A 17,608-nucleotide genomic window follows, 5' to 3' on the forward strand; every position below is an offset into this window, starting at 1 on the left:
AACCTACCCCGTGAATTTGGTGTCCCTAGCTAATTCAGTTTCCGAGATCTCGGTGGGTCAAACCGACCCCCCCCCCCCCGATCCGAGCGAAGGATATTCAACTGGACACCCGGGCGCGTGTTAAGAACGTCACAGGTGCAGTCAGTTTATTATATCTAGGTGTCCTCTCCAGTTTACTCAGTCATCCCTTTCCCGGTTTAGCGGCCAGCTGACCGCCGAAAGCAGTCTGACATTTCAGGTGAAAAGGAAAAATATTATTGGTCGCCCGGCGCTGGTAGGTACTACCCGCTTCACATTAACGGAGCCCCGCTAGTTTTTTTAGGAAAAAGAAATGTCCGCCACCTGCAGCCGCATCGCAATAAACAGTTAGCATAAATTATATCAACGGGCTTTGAATGCTTGCCAAATTCGGCCAGTTTTTTAATTAACTGCGCCGCAAATTCTTCCCAAATGAATGCATGTTTGCAAGATTTTTCAGCGCAAGTTTTGGGTGTCAACCCTAGTGCAAATAATTCAGCGTTGAACGTGCCTCAAACTAGTTTCGTGATCAACATTAAAGCTCCTCAGCTCTATCAGACTCTAGTTTATTTCTAGCAGAATTCGAAGCGCCCCTGTGGTGCAGAACAGGTTGAACCTGTTCAAGGCACCTCATTGTACTTATGCAGTCGGAAGACGGGGGTATACTATTAATGTGTCCCAAGGGTACCATTGTAGAGCAATTACCAAGTGTACCATTGTAGAGCAATTACCGAGGGTACCATTGTAGAGCAATTACCAAGGGTACCATTGTAGAGCAATTACCATCGTAGATCTTTGTACAGCACAATGTGAATAAATAAAAGACGCATTGTGTGAAAATGGAAGACACATTGTGACCTGCTCACTCTTCAAGGCTACTCTGGCACCCGGAGTACAACGATCAAATGACTGTTGAAACTATTTCTAGTGCACTAGCAATAGCTGAAAATATTCATTTGTCATGACAGATGATGCTACAGCGGTCATTCAAGTGGCAAAATCTGTTCCATAGATTTTGATACCTCAGAGAAGATGGAATGTGGCAGAGGAATGGGCATGGATCGTTGCATACCATTTATTACAAATATACATAATCATGGCGCGAATTTCAATCAGGGACTCAGCAGACTTTCGCAAATCGTTACAGAGGCATATAGTTCCAGCGTCGTTGTATTCGCCGGGGGCCTACCGAATGCTTGGCACCGACATTCGCCTGTGTTTCGTATTACTTGAAAAAAACAACCAGGGAGTGCTCTTGAACCCGACCCGCGGATTCATCCGTACTTTCCGATGCCGATCCCCGCCAGGCCCTGACCGCCCTCTGCCGGCAGCTCCCCAGCAGCCGCGCCGCGGGCGCCGGCCGGTGCTGCGACAGGAAAGACGACCGCGGCGCGCCCGCGGCCCGGCTGCGGCGCGTGGCACGCGCGGGCGCCATTGACCGCCCCCCCCCCCCGATCAGTCCGGTCATAACATATGAAGCGGCCGCTGTGTGCGGCGCCCTCCGTCCCGCCCCCTCCCTCCGGCCCTGACAACAACAGGCCGCCCGAACCGACCGTGGCCACGCGCACAGCGCTCGATACCAGTCGCTTGGCGACCAATGGCAGCCTTTGGAATGCACGCACCACAAAGCAGGTGCCGGAATGGGGTACACACATACAGGCAGCTGTCACGCCAAGAATTTGTTGACATGAGCATGAAGTACCCTTTCCATTCAGAATATTTGTTTTGGCTATTGTTTCTGGCAACCTTCTCCCGGCTGCGTCCACCACTGAGCATTACAGATGCATATGTATGGTTTTGCAATGCCAGGTGAGAGGATGACACGTAGATTTGAAAGGCATGCTCACTCATCAATGAGGAACTTTTTGACAACCGTGAAAAGGTGCAGCTCGCAGATTTTTGTTCAGTTCTTGCGGCTGACCATGCGTGCCACTGTTCAAGAGGCGCTGTGTGTGTCTATGTATGTAATAGGCGGCACACGAGCTCTTTAACTCGATTGTTTCTGGTTGTTGTGAGTGGAAGCGCACTGTTGTTGAGACATTTGTGGACATCGTTCTGGCGGCACAAATGCAGGTTTCTGCAGGAACAAAGACCGGTTGCATAGGAACTCGCACCAACTTTTGTTTACAAACAACAAGACTTTCAATCATTCAAGTGGCGATGGATATGGCCAGGGTTTGAGTTTTGGTCAAGGAAATCATTACGTTTTGACTGCTTCTGCGTTTCCTGTGCTTGTGGCTAGATTTCACAAAATGGACATTGTTAGTGAGAATTGAAAATAATGGACGTCAACGATCACTGGGCTGATCACTGGCCATTACTTGTGTCGCCCCCTTTCTTGGTCAGGCACTAGAAACTTGATCCCCGGGATCGGTTTTAAAAAAGGGGGACATTGACCAATTCACGCTTTAATCGCTGTCATTCTTTTGATTGAATGGTGCTGATCTGCTTGCTGAGTCATATGCGGTATGTTTGTTTACAGCAATAAGAAGGGTTCTATCCCTGTACCTACGCTGGTTGCCAAGACCTGACGTAATTGCCAACAGCCAGCCTCTGACCAGTGGAGCTATGGCTGCGCTTTGGTTCTAGCTCTATACCTGCGCTCGGTTGCCAATACCTGACGTCATTGCCAACACCAGCCCCCGGACCAGTGGAGCCATGGCTTGCGTTCAAGGGTGTCTGACTTGCCGCATACAGTGGGACGCACTAATGCCATTCCCAGTCCCCGCATGTCCTAGGAAAACTGTGCCGATCCTGCGTCGCCGCGAATCTAGGCTATTCACATCTGGCCCGGTAGGTGGTCAGTGCTGTGGATATTTTCGCCCACGATGTGCAAACGTTGGCTTTCGCATGTCAATTGCATGCGGCATGCCGCATTGAATTCAGAAAACAGTACATATCAGCAATGACAGGGGATTTGTGATCATAATTTTCACCAAAGTACAGATGTCCAGCAATGAACACATAATATTTTCTTTTGGTGGTTCAATGGCATCTGTCATGTTTATTTTTGCGTTGGGGTCATCATGCTTATCGGTTAAATTCTCAGCTTGTTTATTCGTTTTGTCGATAGTCATTGGCTGTGTTGAACTGATTGGTCCAGGAGGAAAGTCGATGCCCTCTGCCCAGCAGGATTAGTAGAATACCTTAAATGGTGAATGAGCGAAATCCAACTGAATTTTAACACGCGCCCGGATGGCCGCTGTAACGCCGCTCAAGTGAGGGAGGGGGGTCAATAAATTCCCCCTAAATCTCAGAGTTAAGAGACCTGGAGATACCACATAGATAGGCCTACATGGGACACACATGGCCTACATGTCACATCATTTCTGTAATTTTTAGATCCGCAGGTTACAACCTTCGTGTAAAATAAGGTTAAACAAGGCCAAACGCCAGATCGGTATCTGAAGCTCCCTTAGACCTCCGCATGCAGCCTCTTTTACCTAGATACCTTGACTAAGCAAAAGACCACTGGCGCCCATTTCAGGTCGACGACCTTATTTGACCTTCACAAGTCATGGTGACCAAAAACCTTCAAGATTGTTCTGATCTCTTTCTTGAAACCGGCGTCAAGGGTTACACAAGGTGGTATGCTCTTAAAAAAGGTTGATGGGGGTCATTATGTGCCTTTGGACACATCCGACCCATATGACGCCCAAATGACACGTCCGTTGGCGTACCTGTGATCAAGAAACAAGAAATAGTCATCAAAATTTGCCTCATAAATCGCTACTTCCAGTAAAAATGTACCGGATTTTGGCCTCGGTCTGACATCCTTCTGATCAAGGTCAACGAAATAAGTCGAAACCCTAAACCGAATTGTCCAACCGTCTTAGAAACTGTCCTAAAACTCTTTGGGTTCGTCTGAAACTCCCACACCGCATCAGATTTAACAATTCCCTCGGAATTGCCTTCGCTGACAGCTATGACCTAACTTTGATCTGGCGTAGGTCAGCGACCTTGCTAGGCACGTCTAAAATGCATGTCACAATCTGCTGTTGAACTGGCTACAGCTGTGCAAGGATGACGTGGCCACAGTGCGCCGTTCGGAAGCTTTTTAAACAAGTCTTCATGGGTTAAAACCCACCTCCAACCTGAGCGCGTGTTAAGTTGATTCTTGCGTTGCATCACGCTAGCTCCAATGCTCACCTTCTACTAAACCCTGGTCGGGATATTCCCCTCCCCTAGCCCTCTGCTCTTGCGCCGATGGATTGGGTTTCAGCCTGGCTTAACATATGTCGCGTCGCTTGCCGATGTGACGTCACTCTGGCGGGCTGCCGACGTGACGTCACTGATATGCTGCCGGTGTCGATGCTTACTACCACCAAGCAGGGAAAACGTCAGGTAGAGGACGTACAGCTGCTGATGAGCCAGCCACCGAGAGCGCGATGCCAGCTGAGGCCATAACGCCGCCGGAGAGGAGCACCGGCCGGCAGCCGTAGCGCTGCACCAGCGTGACGAGATCACACCTGCGGCAGCACGGTGCGGTTCTCAGGGGCAGCCGCAGGGACGGGCCAGCGGAGGGTGCCAAACGAGGGGAACCGTCGAGAGTGAAGGAGCGAGGGAGGGGGAGGCAGAGAGAGAGAGAGAGGTAAAGGGAAGAGAGAGAGAGAGAGAGAGAGAGAAGAGGAGAGAGAGAGAGGAGAGAGAGAGAGAGGAGAGAGAGAGAGAGAGAGAGAGAGAGAGAGAGAGAGAGAGAGAGAGAGAGAGAGAGAGAGAGAGAGAGAGAGAGAGGTAAAGAAAGAGAGAGGGAGAGAGAGAGGGAGGTAAGAGAAGGAGGGAGAAAGAGAGGGAAGCCGGGGTACTAGGGAGCTGAGCGAGATAGAATCAAAATGCTGTTTAAAAACACTGCAAGAAGAAAATTACGTGTGATCAAACCGACGAAGTAGGTTTATCAGATAAATGTTCACCCACCTGATGAAAACATCATCGCATTCAATAACGAGCCGACCCATGCGGTGGCAGTTTTTGATTGCTGGAACTCCGCCAAGAAGATGACGTTGAAGATACCGACTGACCACGAGACGCCATATATGACCACGTGGGCCTGTAAAACACGCAACGAGCACGCAATGAAAAACATCTCAATGTGTTGAGTTGCCGCAAGGGCTTCTGGTTTGCGCAGCTTGGCTGGAAGAAAAGGAGTTATGCATCATTATTTTCTCAATGATCATACGTTGCGAATATAACAAAGACGAGAACGACAAAGCTCGGCGACAGCGTGATGCAGTATAGTTGCAAAGTAAGCAAATTGAGAAAAACGTGGGTAAAGCAGGTTTAATATCTGAGCATTGCTGACCGGCGTGTCATTACCGTGACACATAGCCGATGCAATGATTATAGAGTTTGCGGGTTATATATTGTTGTAATGTTATGCTATTTCATGTTAACCTGTTTGATGATTAACTCCACTTAAATAGTTATTCTCGTATTAATTTACGAGGCGTATTGGCTGTGTGCGTACTTAAAAGTATGGCATCCTCATACTGTTTCAACTTTAACGTTGCACCACTCGGACATCTGCTGTACTAATCGGGAGACATGGAGCAAGGTGAAAGATGTCTGCTGTCAACCAATGTTTGGGTTCTCAATGAAGAGAAGGCACACAGAAAAAAACGAAAGAAAATCCGAAAGACGCATGCAGCCAATGATCATTTGGGTTCGCCATGAATGAAAAAAGAAATGTGATAAAAACACAAGGCTTTTCACGGGCAATGAGCTTCACTAGCAGTCCGAGCAAAGAGAGCTGCAGCCAAAACCTATTCACGTCCAGTGACTTGCCAAGAACGAAGCGAACACGATGACCCAGCCGTAGCCCCCATCCGGCTTCGATTGTGGCGCAATTTCTGTCAACTCCTGTTGGGCCTTGGCTTGGCTCGGGTCGTTTGTGCACGGCGTGGTTTCGGCGGGGCAATCTGAAACAATTCAACACCTGTAACACCCATCACAACCGCTCTGTTGGCCGCAATCGCGTGGCGTAATCTTAGGCCGAACGACCACCTCTGCTTATGTTTTGTTTGGCTCGTCACGTTGACCGGCCGCGGCCTTGGCCATCCAGGAACCCGGTAAAACCGCACGCAGCGCTCGGACCGATCCGCCAGGGAACGTCGTCTTCATTGTTGGAGGGAAGTGCTGACTCATCTCGTTGGCTTCGTGTGAAGGAACGGAGTGGTAGAGCTGAGCGAAGGGCTGTAAGGACGTAAGGGCGCGAGCAGTGGGCTCGTGTTAATCCATGAGCGTACACTAGCTCTTCGATTACACGAGTCCGCTGAATGCCCAAGACCACGAAATCTCTTATCGATGTCGATATTGATATCGATGTCATTGTTCATATCGCCGTCGACATCCATATTGATGTCCACATCTCAATCGATGTCGATTTGAAATAGGTGTGCATATGCACTGTGTGCATAGGACGTGTCCATCCGCGTTCAGAGCAGGCCAGGCGCCGAAGCAGCCGGGAGGGACGAGGTCCACGGTCGGCGTTGTTGTCTTAGCAGGCGGACAGGTGCTCTCAGAGAGTCCGCGCTGCTCGCTGCCCAGCTGCTGTCCGACACGTGTGCGCGAGTGCAGCTGGCGGGCTGCCGCGCAGCATGCGGCCCGCCGTTCGGGGTCACGGCCGGAGTTCAGTCACCTCCCCTGTGGCCGCGCGGCCGGCCAGGCGCGCTTGGCAGCTCGCGCAGAAGAGCTCGAGTCAGGCTCCAGTGGGATTTTGCTTCGTTGTGGACTGAGAGCATCGTCATCTGCAACGCTATTGGTCTAACCATGTCAAGGGGTCGTAAAGGTCAATAACCAAAATACCGTACTGGGGACGTACAGGCCAGTACGAGAAGCCTCAGAAAATTGATCACAGGCGTTTTTATGAAACCGATGAAAAAATGCAGGCCTTTGGTGTATATTTTGCGCTTTTTAAATACACATCAATCTATATTAAAAGGATGACGCCAACTGGAGGGGGTGGGGTCAAAACATCCCTCAAAGGAGATGATAGGTCTCTTATATCCTCATAAGTAATGAACCGTTCAAGCATCATTACATAGAAGCTCACCTTTGCAGCGTCCCAAACACAATCTTAACACGTACACGGGTGGGGGCGCCAGTTTTGTCCCCAAGGACATTCCAAAATAACTCCTAAGCAGCGTGGCACAGCCGCGCCAGACTTTGCATGGCTCTAGGCAATTGAATAGCTCATCTTCCAGTATAAAAATTGATTTACCTCTTTAGGTCAACAACATATGGCAAGTCAATATCAGGCTACGGCTGCCAGGGAAGGTAATTCTAAGGGCATTGTTAACATGATGATACAGTGTAGCATTAGATGAAAGTATGCAAATCTCAACTGGCTTAATAGGCAATCATACTGTTGGAATTAGGATCAATACTTATTCATTGAAGTGACAAAGCATGGATGACATTTCGGGGTCCAAACCAAAGCGCTTTATCGCTGGAAAATTTGCCCTATGAGTAGTTGACTTTATGACGGTATATTGACTTTATGAAGGTCACTTACCTAAAATGACCTCGATCAACCTTGTGCTTTGAGGAGCACGCCTCATAGAATAGCAATTGGCGCCGATTGTAAATTTAAATACCCCAAAAATTCCAAAGACTTCTGGTTATTCTTAACTTTTAAAGGTCAAATAGGGACACTGACGAGATATAAACGCCAGCGAAATTTTAATTTTAAGTGGTATCTAAATTAAGCTAGTTGTGTGATAAGACCTGAGGCTACTTCGGACACGGATCACGTAAGGTTGCTTGACCTCATTTGGCCCGAAGGCCACCCCCTGCGGACCCTAAGACATAGCACCATTGAGACCACATAGGGACCTGCCGACCTCGTGAATTTGATGTCTGCAGCCTGTCAAGCATGTACGATATCAGGACGGGTTAAATTCTCCCTCCACATCCGAGCGCGGCGCATTTAACCTGCCAGCCCGGTGCGCTTTAATTGAGGCGAATTGACCCTAATTGCTGCCCCATCACACTACGCAGGGCTGAAGATGCGCGAAGTTTATTGGTGGGGCCAAAAGCCAATTATGATCATACGATTTTTCAGAGATTTTATCGTTGTAGACAGCTTTTCTCTTATGGATGTCATGGTGGAGTCGAAACCAACATTTGATCGGTAATGCAATGGCAAATAAAATCTGTCGGTGTCAGCATGATCCCGTTAACCCATGTCAAGTGATGAGCGCGCTGTAGGCACTGCAAGCTGCAAGCCGTTCAGCCTCCGACGAGAGTTCATTGAGGACGGGGTGTGTCGCTGAGCCGCGGCGCCATCCGCGATGCTTGTTTGTGTGTGCCAGCAGCCCATCAGCTAACGAGCGACGGCCTCGCCGAAGCCGACGAGGCGCCTTGCCAACGGAGCCGGTTATACCGGTTCTGTCCGGACTGAGCCGTACCGAACCGGCCGCTACAGGCGCGGCCCGCCCTGCTGTCCAGCTCCCTCCCCCCAGAGCGGTATGAGCCATGTAGCTGGTGATTCAGCTACTGATTAGCTGGTGATCCAGGACAGGAGATAGGTGTGTTTGTTTGTCAGAAAAGCATGCTGAGGGACTGGTGGAATGTGTGAGAAGGTGTTGGATAATAACCAGCTCGTGATTCACTTCTTACTAGGCGACGCAATGCAGCTAATCGTGCTTTTCTGCGTTCTTTTTTCGTCTTCTCAAAACTGTTGCACCTCTGTCACTTCTACGTAGGCTGCTGAATCCCTAGATAAACCAAACCAAGCACAATGTCCAAAGTTCAGTCTCTGAATGAGTTGTAGGTTTGTGTAAAACGACCTTGCCCCCGTTCAGAGCTCATCCAGTGTTTGAATTGTTCCTTTCGTCCACATCGTGGTAAGAATTAGAGGTGCGATTCGCCCTACGAGCCTGGCACTAGTAATAAACCGGCACCAACCTGGATACCCGGATATCGGCCCAGAGCCGGCAACGTGTGGCTGTCATCAGTATCGTTCGCTGTTTCCAATGCACTCAAGATAATTCAGCATTTCTCGGTACTGGCGTGGCCTCGGCACCGCCAGTCCAGGAGCTGACCGAGCACCGACGGTACTGATGCAGTCCAGGCAACGCTCATGTACCAAAGGTACTGGCCTATTTCTGGTACCGCTCCAGAGGCGACGGTACTGACGCAGTCTAGACGCCGATTCAGTACCGATGGTACTGACTCTGTCCAGGCACCACTTCAGTAACGAGCGACAGTGCTGACTCAGTCCAGGACACCGCTCGAGTACCGACGATACTGACTCAGTCCAGGCACCGCTCGAGTACCAACGATACTGACTCAGTCCAGGCACCGCTCAAGTACCGACGATGCTGACTCAGTCCAGGCATCGCCCGAGTACCAACGATACTGACTCAGCCCAGGCACCGCTCGAGTACCGACGATACTGACTCAGTCCAGGCACCGCTCGAGTACCAACGATACTGACTCAGTCCAGGCACCGCTCAAGTACCGACGGTACTGACTCAGTCCGGGCACCGCTCGAGTACCGACGATGCTGACTCAGTCCAGGCATCGCCCGAGTACCAACGATACTGACTCAGCCCAGGCATCGCTCAAGCACCGACGACACTGACTCAGTCCAGGCACAGCTCGAGTACCGACGGTGCTGACATTTTTCAGGCGCCGCTCCAGTAACGACGGCCTTGACGCACTATACGGCGTGCCAAGACATACTTTGCGTCTCTTCTGGTGACATAGATGACGGGAAAACGTCTGCAGCTGCGAAAACAGCCTGGTAATTTACTTGGCTTTAGTTCCGTCTCGCGCCACCTATCCAGTGCCCTCACCTAGGTGGTGAGCGCCCGTATCCTGCCGGACTGGCGCACTTGGCCCACGGCGAGCGCTGATTCTGGGAACTCCTTTGTGAAGAAACTGCCGGACATTCTAGGAAGTCTAAGCTCTATCGAGATTCCAGAAATGAACGTCATCCGCGTTGCGTATACCAGGCCATTTGTGCAGAAAAAATTGTCTGTTAGCTTGCTGTGAGGTAGATCTGCCTGTGATTTCTGATGACTTATGACTGAGGCTGACACGGATGTGCACATGGGAAGGAAGAAGCGAGGTCCCCCTCGAGAGATTGCCGTCCAGCTCTCCAACCTTTTCTTGTAAACGGAATTGCAGTCCGATCTCCGATATTCCTTGGGATGCAATCCAGATCTCATCACATCAAATAACAGCTTTCTACCTAATCCACGATTCACACTTCAAAAAGTGAATCCTAAACACATCCCTCGTACAATCCTAGAAAATCATATGCAATCTTAAAAAGATTGCAGCACATATTTTGCCAGCCATCCGTACATTTTCTCACCCTGCTTGTGGGATGACACCCACAACGCGTCAAAAGCACATGTTTGTTTCGCAAATTTCATTAAATAAAGAAGACACGTCAGGATTTTCAACTGCGCTAGATGATCATTTGCTATTCTCAAAGTCGCCTTGACATCTCGGCATTTTTTTGGGCACAATGTATACAGAGGCAGGAGGCAAGGTTATATGTGCCTGCAGATAATGGTCATTAAACGAAACACCTCAGGAATATCAGAAGCAAAGTTGAGAGGTGGAAAACAAGCCTAACTGCAAACACTATCGTAATGCATATCTCACTTCAAGTATGTGGCCGCGGCCTTGAGTGCAGAAGTTCGCGGATAATCAATATGGGAGCTAATGCTTTTGCATCTGCCACCAATTGCAGGACGGAGCTCGGAAACGAGCCAAAGCCAAGACGTTAGTTCGGTGAAAAGGTAGCCCTGATGAATATTGCGTTTTATGTTACCACCTGCTCAGACCTTAGTATATGATAGATCTGTTAAATCGTTTAGTTCACGGTTTACCCCGAGATACACGCCCCTCCCCCTTCCTCTCACTTTCCAACTTTATGAAATATGTTAATGCTCACGCACGTGGTCAGTTACTGAGAGTTTGAGATTTTAGGTAGTGGTGCAGAATAAAAAGATTGAGAACTTTGCAATTCTTTGTTATAACACTAGAAAGAAACGTCATTAGTGCACTAAACACGGTTTTCATTTATTATTTAGTTCTGCTTCTGTCGTGAAATTTTGAATCAACCTTCGTCCTATTTTAGGGGTAAATTGCTAAGAAAATGGAGCTTTGCCATTTGGAGAGGTATCAAAATGCCGATATGATCAAACCAATTTTTCCGCACCACTATTGCAAAAAGTACATCCTTTGATTCGGTGGGGCCGATTTACAGGTAAACACCCACTGAAGATGTCGGTCATAGTCATCGTGGCCCACGTGTCAACGGAGCTCAAAATTGTCTTCCCTTGGGTTATGACACCCAAAATTTTACCTTGTTCGAAGCACAAAATACGCCAAAATGAACGCATCGCAGTAGGTTTACCGAATGCAAACGGGGAAGGCCGGCGTTGAGCTTACATTAAGTACATGATGGTCAGCAGGGATCAAGATGGTCCGTTTTGGCTGCTGATGCGCCCAATACACCTGCCTTCAGCCCGATTGCAATAAAAGCTTACCATTCGACGCGGTGTAGTCGATGTGGCGGATGTCAACAGGTTTGGGGCATATGGGTCGTAAGGACGGTGACGGATCTGGAGGGGGACCGCGGTGTCATGGGGCCTCTGGCTACGAGCAGGCCCATAGCCGGCCAAACCAATGCAGGCTTTTACGTAAAGCGCAAATATTGACGTCTTTGGCCGGACTTGCAGGCGGTCAAAGGCCAAGAGCGGTGTTGGTGGAGCCCATGAGCAGACAAAGAGGACTCAGTCCTGACTCTAATGATCGTGATTGAAGACGGTTTAGGCCTCATGATGCTGTCCAGCGACCCTCTGACATTGCCGGAAGCCTATGTTCACTCACCGGGCAGCCCCGGTTGCTGAAGGACCACCACCTTTGTTCCATTGGCTCGGAAGACTGAATCGCTCAGTGGCCTTTCACATTGGTCTTGGCTTGAGCCCCGCTATTTACTTGGAAGGTTCTACGCTGTTGTCGGCGCCCCACGTGCTAACCTGGTGTGGCGCTCCCGACCGCTCAGAGGACGTTCGCCTGCGTCCTTTTCACGGCTCTTTTCTGTTCGTGTCATGTGGGATTCGTGGCTCGAGCGTACACCTGTGCTCAGGGGGGCAGTTGACCCCCAAAATCTCCAACTTCTATACACCGTATGGGGAAAAACAAAGATAATATTGTGCAAGTCTCGTCAAATCATGGAGAACGTACATCCAAATATTTGACTTTAGGTCAAATGTATGGTCACCACAGGTCACAAGAAGTCCAAAACAGTCGTTCTGAAAGGTGCAGTTAAAACCTATGTTTACACGCCAGGATGGGCATTGAGGGCACGGAAATAACCATTAAAACCGTGGGGAGTCTGTCCAGGCTATTTTTCTCTCCCACAATGACCAGGTCAGATCAGGTCACCGTTAAAAATTGATTTGCCACTAGCCTACAAGAACGATGTGTTTTCGCATCGTGTTTGCGACTAAGCATATGCCATTCGTGCGGCTGTGGGACAAAAATACTCTACACACAGAAAAAAACACTAGACGTCACTTCAGGCTAAGTAAGATAGAATTTATAAACCAACCGAATGGAAACATAGAGTTTTTTACCGAGCATATGTGATCAGTGCAAATTTTCTGTGGCTAGAAACAGTGTATTGTACATGTGCAGGTACCCAAGGGCGTATTGCTGTTAAGTACATAATACATGTTCCCTTCGACGCTTGACGATGTATTTGTAATAAACTGAAACCATGCACGTTCTTACATGAAGTTATACGCCATCAGCTTCACAAACACGATAAGGAGGTGGTTATATGCGTCGCACTCCTTCGTCCAGCTTCTCCGCTACTGATAACATAGACCATTCACCGTGGATAAAAAGCTGACCTGCCTGACTTCAGGTCACTGGCCTCGCCAGTTTCGAAAAATTGAAAGAAACAAACTGTAGGTATTATCACGTTACATTACAATATCAGGCTTGAATAATGGCAATTATTTTAGCAGCTGGCCTCTTTGACCCGCCCTAGGTCACTGATCTTGGTAGATAAGTTCTTCAAATACGCACAAAGGACGCCAACTTGATAGATGAACAGAGACTGCTAAATTTCGTGTCGCTGCGAGCGTTCCTGTTTGACCTGTGCTTGAAAACCGTAGTGAAAAGGAAACTTTCCCCGGCCAGGCGCGGGTTAAGTTTTGCAGCGGAAGCAGATCGCTTAGCTTGCACTGCACTGCTTTAGCAGATTTCAGTTCCTGGCAAAATCATCGATCGTTTTATTATCAATGCCGGGCTCAAAAGTTAGAGTGCTCCACATAAGGCATCCCACCTAAATCACCCATTTTGCTTCCGGCCATCACCGTTTGCATGGAGAAGCGGGCAGGGGAAGTGTAGTTAAGCGACGCAACCTGCAACCACTTGGAAGATTAAAGGTCAGACCCTCTAGCGTAGCTCTCAACCCACTGTAGTTAGACCCTTAAATGTGGGTGAAAGATTAGTTACATTGTTACGAGTACATCTTGATCACCTCTAAAGTGTCGGTTGATGAAAAAGTATCAATTTTATATTTTACCGCACCAGTTCTCGGTGGCTACCGTCTGCCTGGTCAGAGCACCGATGTATGACATCTCGTGACGTCATATGTCCGAGATATATGCATGAATGAATACAGAGCACCTCCAGCAGCGGTACTTTGAAGCTCACTTCTTTATTTTGCCTCTCCTCGATGCAATTCATCAACCGCTTCGACTTCGTGACAGCCCAGGCAGCAGCCATGGAAATCGGATTACACATTGCCAGCATACGGCTAAGAACAATGACCACGTGATGTCAAAGCCAAGGTGCCAAACCCAAACGATGGTTAGTTGCACTGAATTACCCACTGAGCCAAACAACGATTTCAAAGAAGTGCATACTGGTCGTGATGGGTAACACACATCACTTGACTCGGAAAAGTTGTACGTTAAATGGTCTGAACCAACTTGACTTGACCTAGATTTTATCCATAGTTAACGTCATAGTGGTGATCTACGTGCACGAAGACAATTTGTCGCGTGATGCTTTTCGTAAACCTCTGAAGCGTTGACTGATGCCGAGGCGGCTTCGGCGGTGAAACCTCGACGACGTTTTAGGAAGACTTTTGCATTGCCTATCATATCATAAGTAACGTTTCCAATTTTGAGTGTCACCTTGCCTAGGAAACATACCAGAGATATCAAATTTATTTCAATTTGACTAATCCAGCTGACAAACCATGGAATAGGACGGAGTCCCACCTTGCTAACTCAAGATGCATTATCCGTTGTATTACATAGCCGAGGCTGATTTATCTCCAGAAAAAGCCGACACGTCCCGTTTGAAGCCGTTCGTTGTCAGCTCGGTCCCAGCTGTGGTCACGAGCACGGCCTGCCAGCCGAGCGCCGCGCTGCTTCAGCCGCCGCAGACGTCCAGCCCAAACCTCATGGTCACCACGTGCGGGTCAGCCGGGAGCTCGGGCACACCGGAAGCGTCTGGGGGTCACCGGGCCGACCGGTGGCGCCTTGCGGAGGACATGTGTGGGAGCGGTGTCGGCAAAATGCGCTGAGACAGACCAGGCTCGCGCGAGCGCGCGCCCAACTCAGCTACGCCAATAAACAGCGGCCGATCCAAGGGTCGGACAGCTGACCACAGCCGGCATCTACTGATCTACCGGCATGGCAGCCAACGCGTCTACTGGTCTATCGGCGCGACAGGCCGGTTGGTCAACGGAAGTCCACGGTCGTTCCCAAAGCGTGACGCCCGACAGGCGGTAGTGGAGCCACTGCGTGCCCGTCCGGACGAGCCGGCGCCACAAGGGCACCCCAGCCGGGTGGCCGCGGGAAGGCGCCGCGGCCCCGCCAGCTCGCTGGAGACGGCCCTCCCCGTGCCTCTCTCCACGCAGGACAGGCGTGAACTGAGCTGTGTGCGTGACGTCACTGTGGTACCGACAATACGCACCGCAGACGTGGTCCGACCGGGCACAGACGTCGGAGAAGGCTGTGACGTGACGCCAGGCGTGACGAAATCGCTTCAAAGTTAAGGCGCTGCGAGTGCCGGCGCCGCGACAGCGGACACACCGGCGTTGTCAGGTCAAACGTTTGCAAGGTTGTGAATTCGGAGTTTTGAGCCTTGAAAACCGTAAGAATCGGAGCCGTTGGTCCTCAACTATTAAAGTTCTCCAGCACGTTTGCAAACCCGCTGACTCCAATGCGGCTAGTCTAGTGTGTCCTGCGGCATGCAGAGTGGATGCCTCTCGGAGAGTTTGTGACGTCAGCGTGCACCCCGGAGGCACTCGCTGAAGACGTGGTCGGAAGTGTTTGTCACCAGTTGACTGGCAGGCGTAGGTCATGGCGTCCTGACCGCACGCTTTACATACGTCCAACAGAGCGGTTTTAATCATCATACTACCCATGACCCTCGACGAAAACACATTTCGTCAATCATCTGTTCGCTGTTGTTTATTTAGGAACTTCTGGATATGACCCATACCCCTGTCTCCCAAAACAACAATGCTCCAGACGGCGTCTGACGTATCATCGTTAACCATGCTGGCAAGCGTACATGATCGCGGTCTGTTGCAGGGGATCCCACCAACACGATCCGTCGTGCACTTTGCACTGCTGGAAAACTATTCATTTTGGAGCTCTAGAACAACCCCTCTCGTGCTACTTTTGCTACATTGCAATGACTATGTCGATGATGAACCGTCTTGTTGATCAGAGTTGCCAGTTATTTTTTAGGACGGGAGGCGGTGCGTGTCAGCAGAGCGAAGTCGCCATATTGGCATGATCGCTGACATTGACCGGAGGTTACCGCAAATACCTGTTCCCGGAGCGGTCCCTCCGCATATTATGTATCTACAATTCTAACAAAGCACGTAAAAATTCGCTTGGCAAAAGTTAGAAACATTGCAGCGCCCTGCTTCAAACCGTTCAAAGAAATCTGCAAAAAGCTGCGGGCTGGAAACCCTTCTTTTGGCCGAAATAGATTCGAATGATTATGAAAAACAGTCCGGTGCGGCATCGTCACGGCGGTTGTCAATTTGAGCGATGCGGCTTGATTGGTACAGGCTTATCTACGTTTATAGACAAAATACCTGCATAGGCTCGCTGAGGCTCAATCAAACCCAAATCTGGAATAAGTAAAACCCACTTAGATCCACACCGTCCCAGTCAACCCCTATAAAATCCAATCAAACCAAGCAAACCAGGTTCAGGGCTCAGCCAATCAATTTATCGCATCGAACAGATCGCTAACAATCGCAATGCCGCGGGGCCCGCAGTACCTGGCTGCAGTGCGGCACAGCATCACTCACGTAAAGGCGGCCGGGGAGCCGCGCAGGCTATCTACGACGGCTCCACCAATACTAATTTTGGAACGAACCTACCGCACACGACTTAACGAACTGCGATGAAACGGACTTACCTCAAGCTGCTCACTTCCTAGCAGGTTTTGGTTTAATGCGAAAGCGTCTCTAGCTAATATGCCTGCCTTGTCACGCGAAAGCCGCGGCGAACGAGGAACACGGGTTTGTTCAGTAACTATGAGTATATATGATATTATTGGTGATAGAGCGCCGTAATGTATCTGCCCTCCCCGACAATGTCGAACTTGTTACATAAGAACATTATTAAAAGCCGAATGGATTGCGCCAAGTTTTATGAAATCTAACGCACAGGCTTTTAGTTCAGAATGGAAAGCTAATGGTATGAAGTCCAATCCATTGACTGTTCATTTGACCAGGCAAATAAACAGACTGTTTTAAGAGAATTGAATGGTTTTGGGACCTCTCCCATGATAATGTTTCCGCAATTTTGAGCTTTGTATGCCTACTAAAACTCATAACTCTGCCACCGGAATTCGTGAAAAGTCAATCGGGCGTTATCAGAGTCTGTGGGCTCAAAGACTCAACCTTATTTGCTATCCGCCCCTATAGACTTGCTAAGCAAGCAAGCAGGCACTGCTGTCCCTGCGCTTTTGCTCCACCTCCCGTCACCTGGCGCTTCCCACGTGAGTTTGACGTACATCGCCACCACCAAAAGCCAGTACTTACGCCTCTGACGGCGCCCCTGTCGCGCCAAGCCAACCACCCAGCTCTTGATCCGCTCCATGCTGACGGTGAGTAGTGGGTGCGCGTCAGTCGGGGGGCCACCGCTGCGCGTGCACGTGCCGCGAGCTGCTCCCCTTCCGTCTGATCGGCGCCGACCCGGAGCTCGCACTGCCGGACGGCGCCTCGTCGCCGCTGATTTATACCGGCGAGCGTCGGCCGCCGCCGCCGACGGCCGGCCAGCGCCGAGCGCCGCCGGCGGCGGGGCCACAGCGCGGAACGGAGCGGTTAGAGGCGCCTTTTGGCTGCGCCGGCTCACGCCTGGGCGGTACCAGTCCGAGCTGGAACAGTTGCGCAACGGCGTGGCACCAGACCCGGCTTTTATGCGAGTCTCGACCTCTGGAGGTCGGACTGCAGTACTGGGAAAGAGCCTGACTCGATCTTGGCGGAAGTAAGTAAGGTGTCGATGTGCCGCACGTCAAGTCGGCTTATCAGTTTGCGTAGGTTTTGCCGCTATTCATAGAAGCATAAGTCTGATGA

The 17,608-nt window shown here is 50.1% G+C and overlaps 1 protein-coding gene across 1 annotated transcript in view; it reads right to left on the reverse strand.

Annotated features, from left to right (window-relative positions):
* The window catches only part of LOC119110190 (monocarboxylate transporter 14-like), a 28,453-nt gene extending 11,226 nt beyond the window's left edge, over positions 1-17,227 (reverse strand). Inside the window, 5 exon segments of the mRNA XM_037233927.1 lie at positions 4,341-4,383; positions 4,385-4,487; positions 4,929-5,065; positions 5,800-5,933; positions 17,075-17,227. Coding sequence (XP_037089822.1) covers positions 4,341-4,383; positions 4,385-4,487; positions 4,929-5,065; positions 5,800-5,933; positions 17,075-17,132 — 475 coding nt within the window. The 5' untranslated portion in view covers positions 17,133-17,227.
* Positions 17,228-17,608: the final 381 nt, after the last annotated feature.

This window comes from Pollicipes pollicipes, unplaced genomic scaffold (assembly GCF_011947565.3).
Source record: "Pollicipes pollicipes isolate AB1234 unplaced genomic scaffold, Ppol_2.1 Scaffold_7231;HRSCAF=8579_pilon_pilon_pilon, whole genome shotgun sequence".
Taxonomy (NCBI): Eukaryota; Metazoa; Arthropoda; class Thecostraca; order Pollicipedomorpha; family Pollicipedidae; genus Pollicipes; species Pollicipes pollicipes.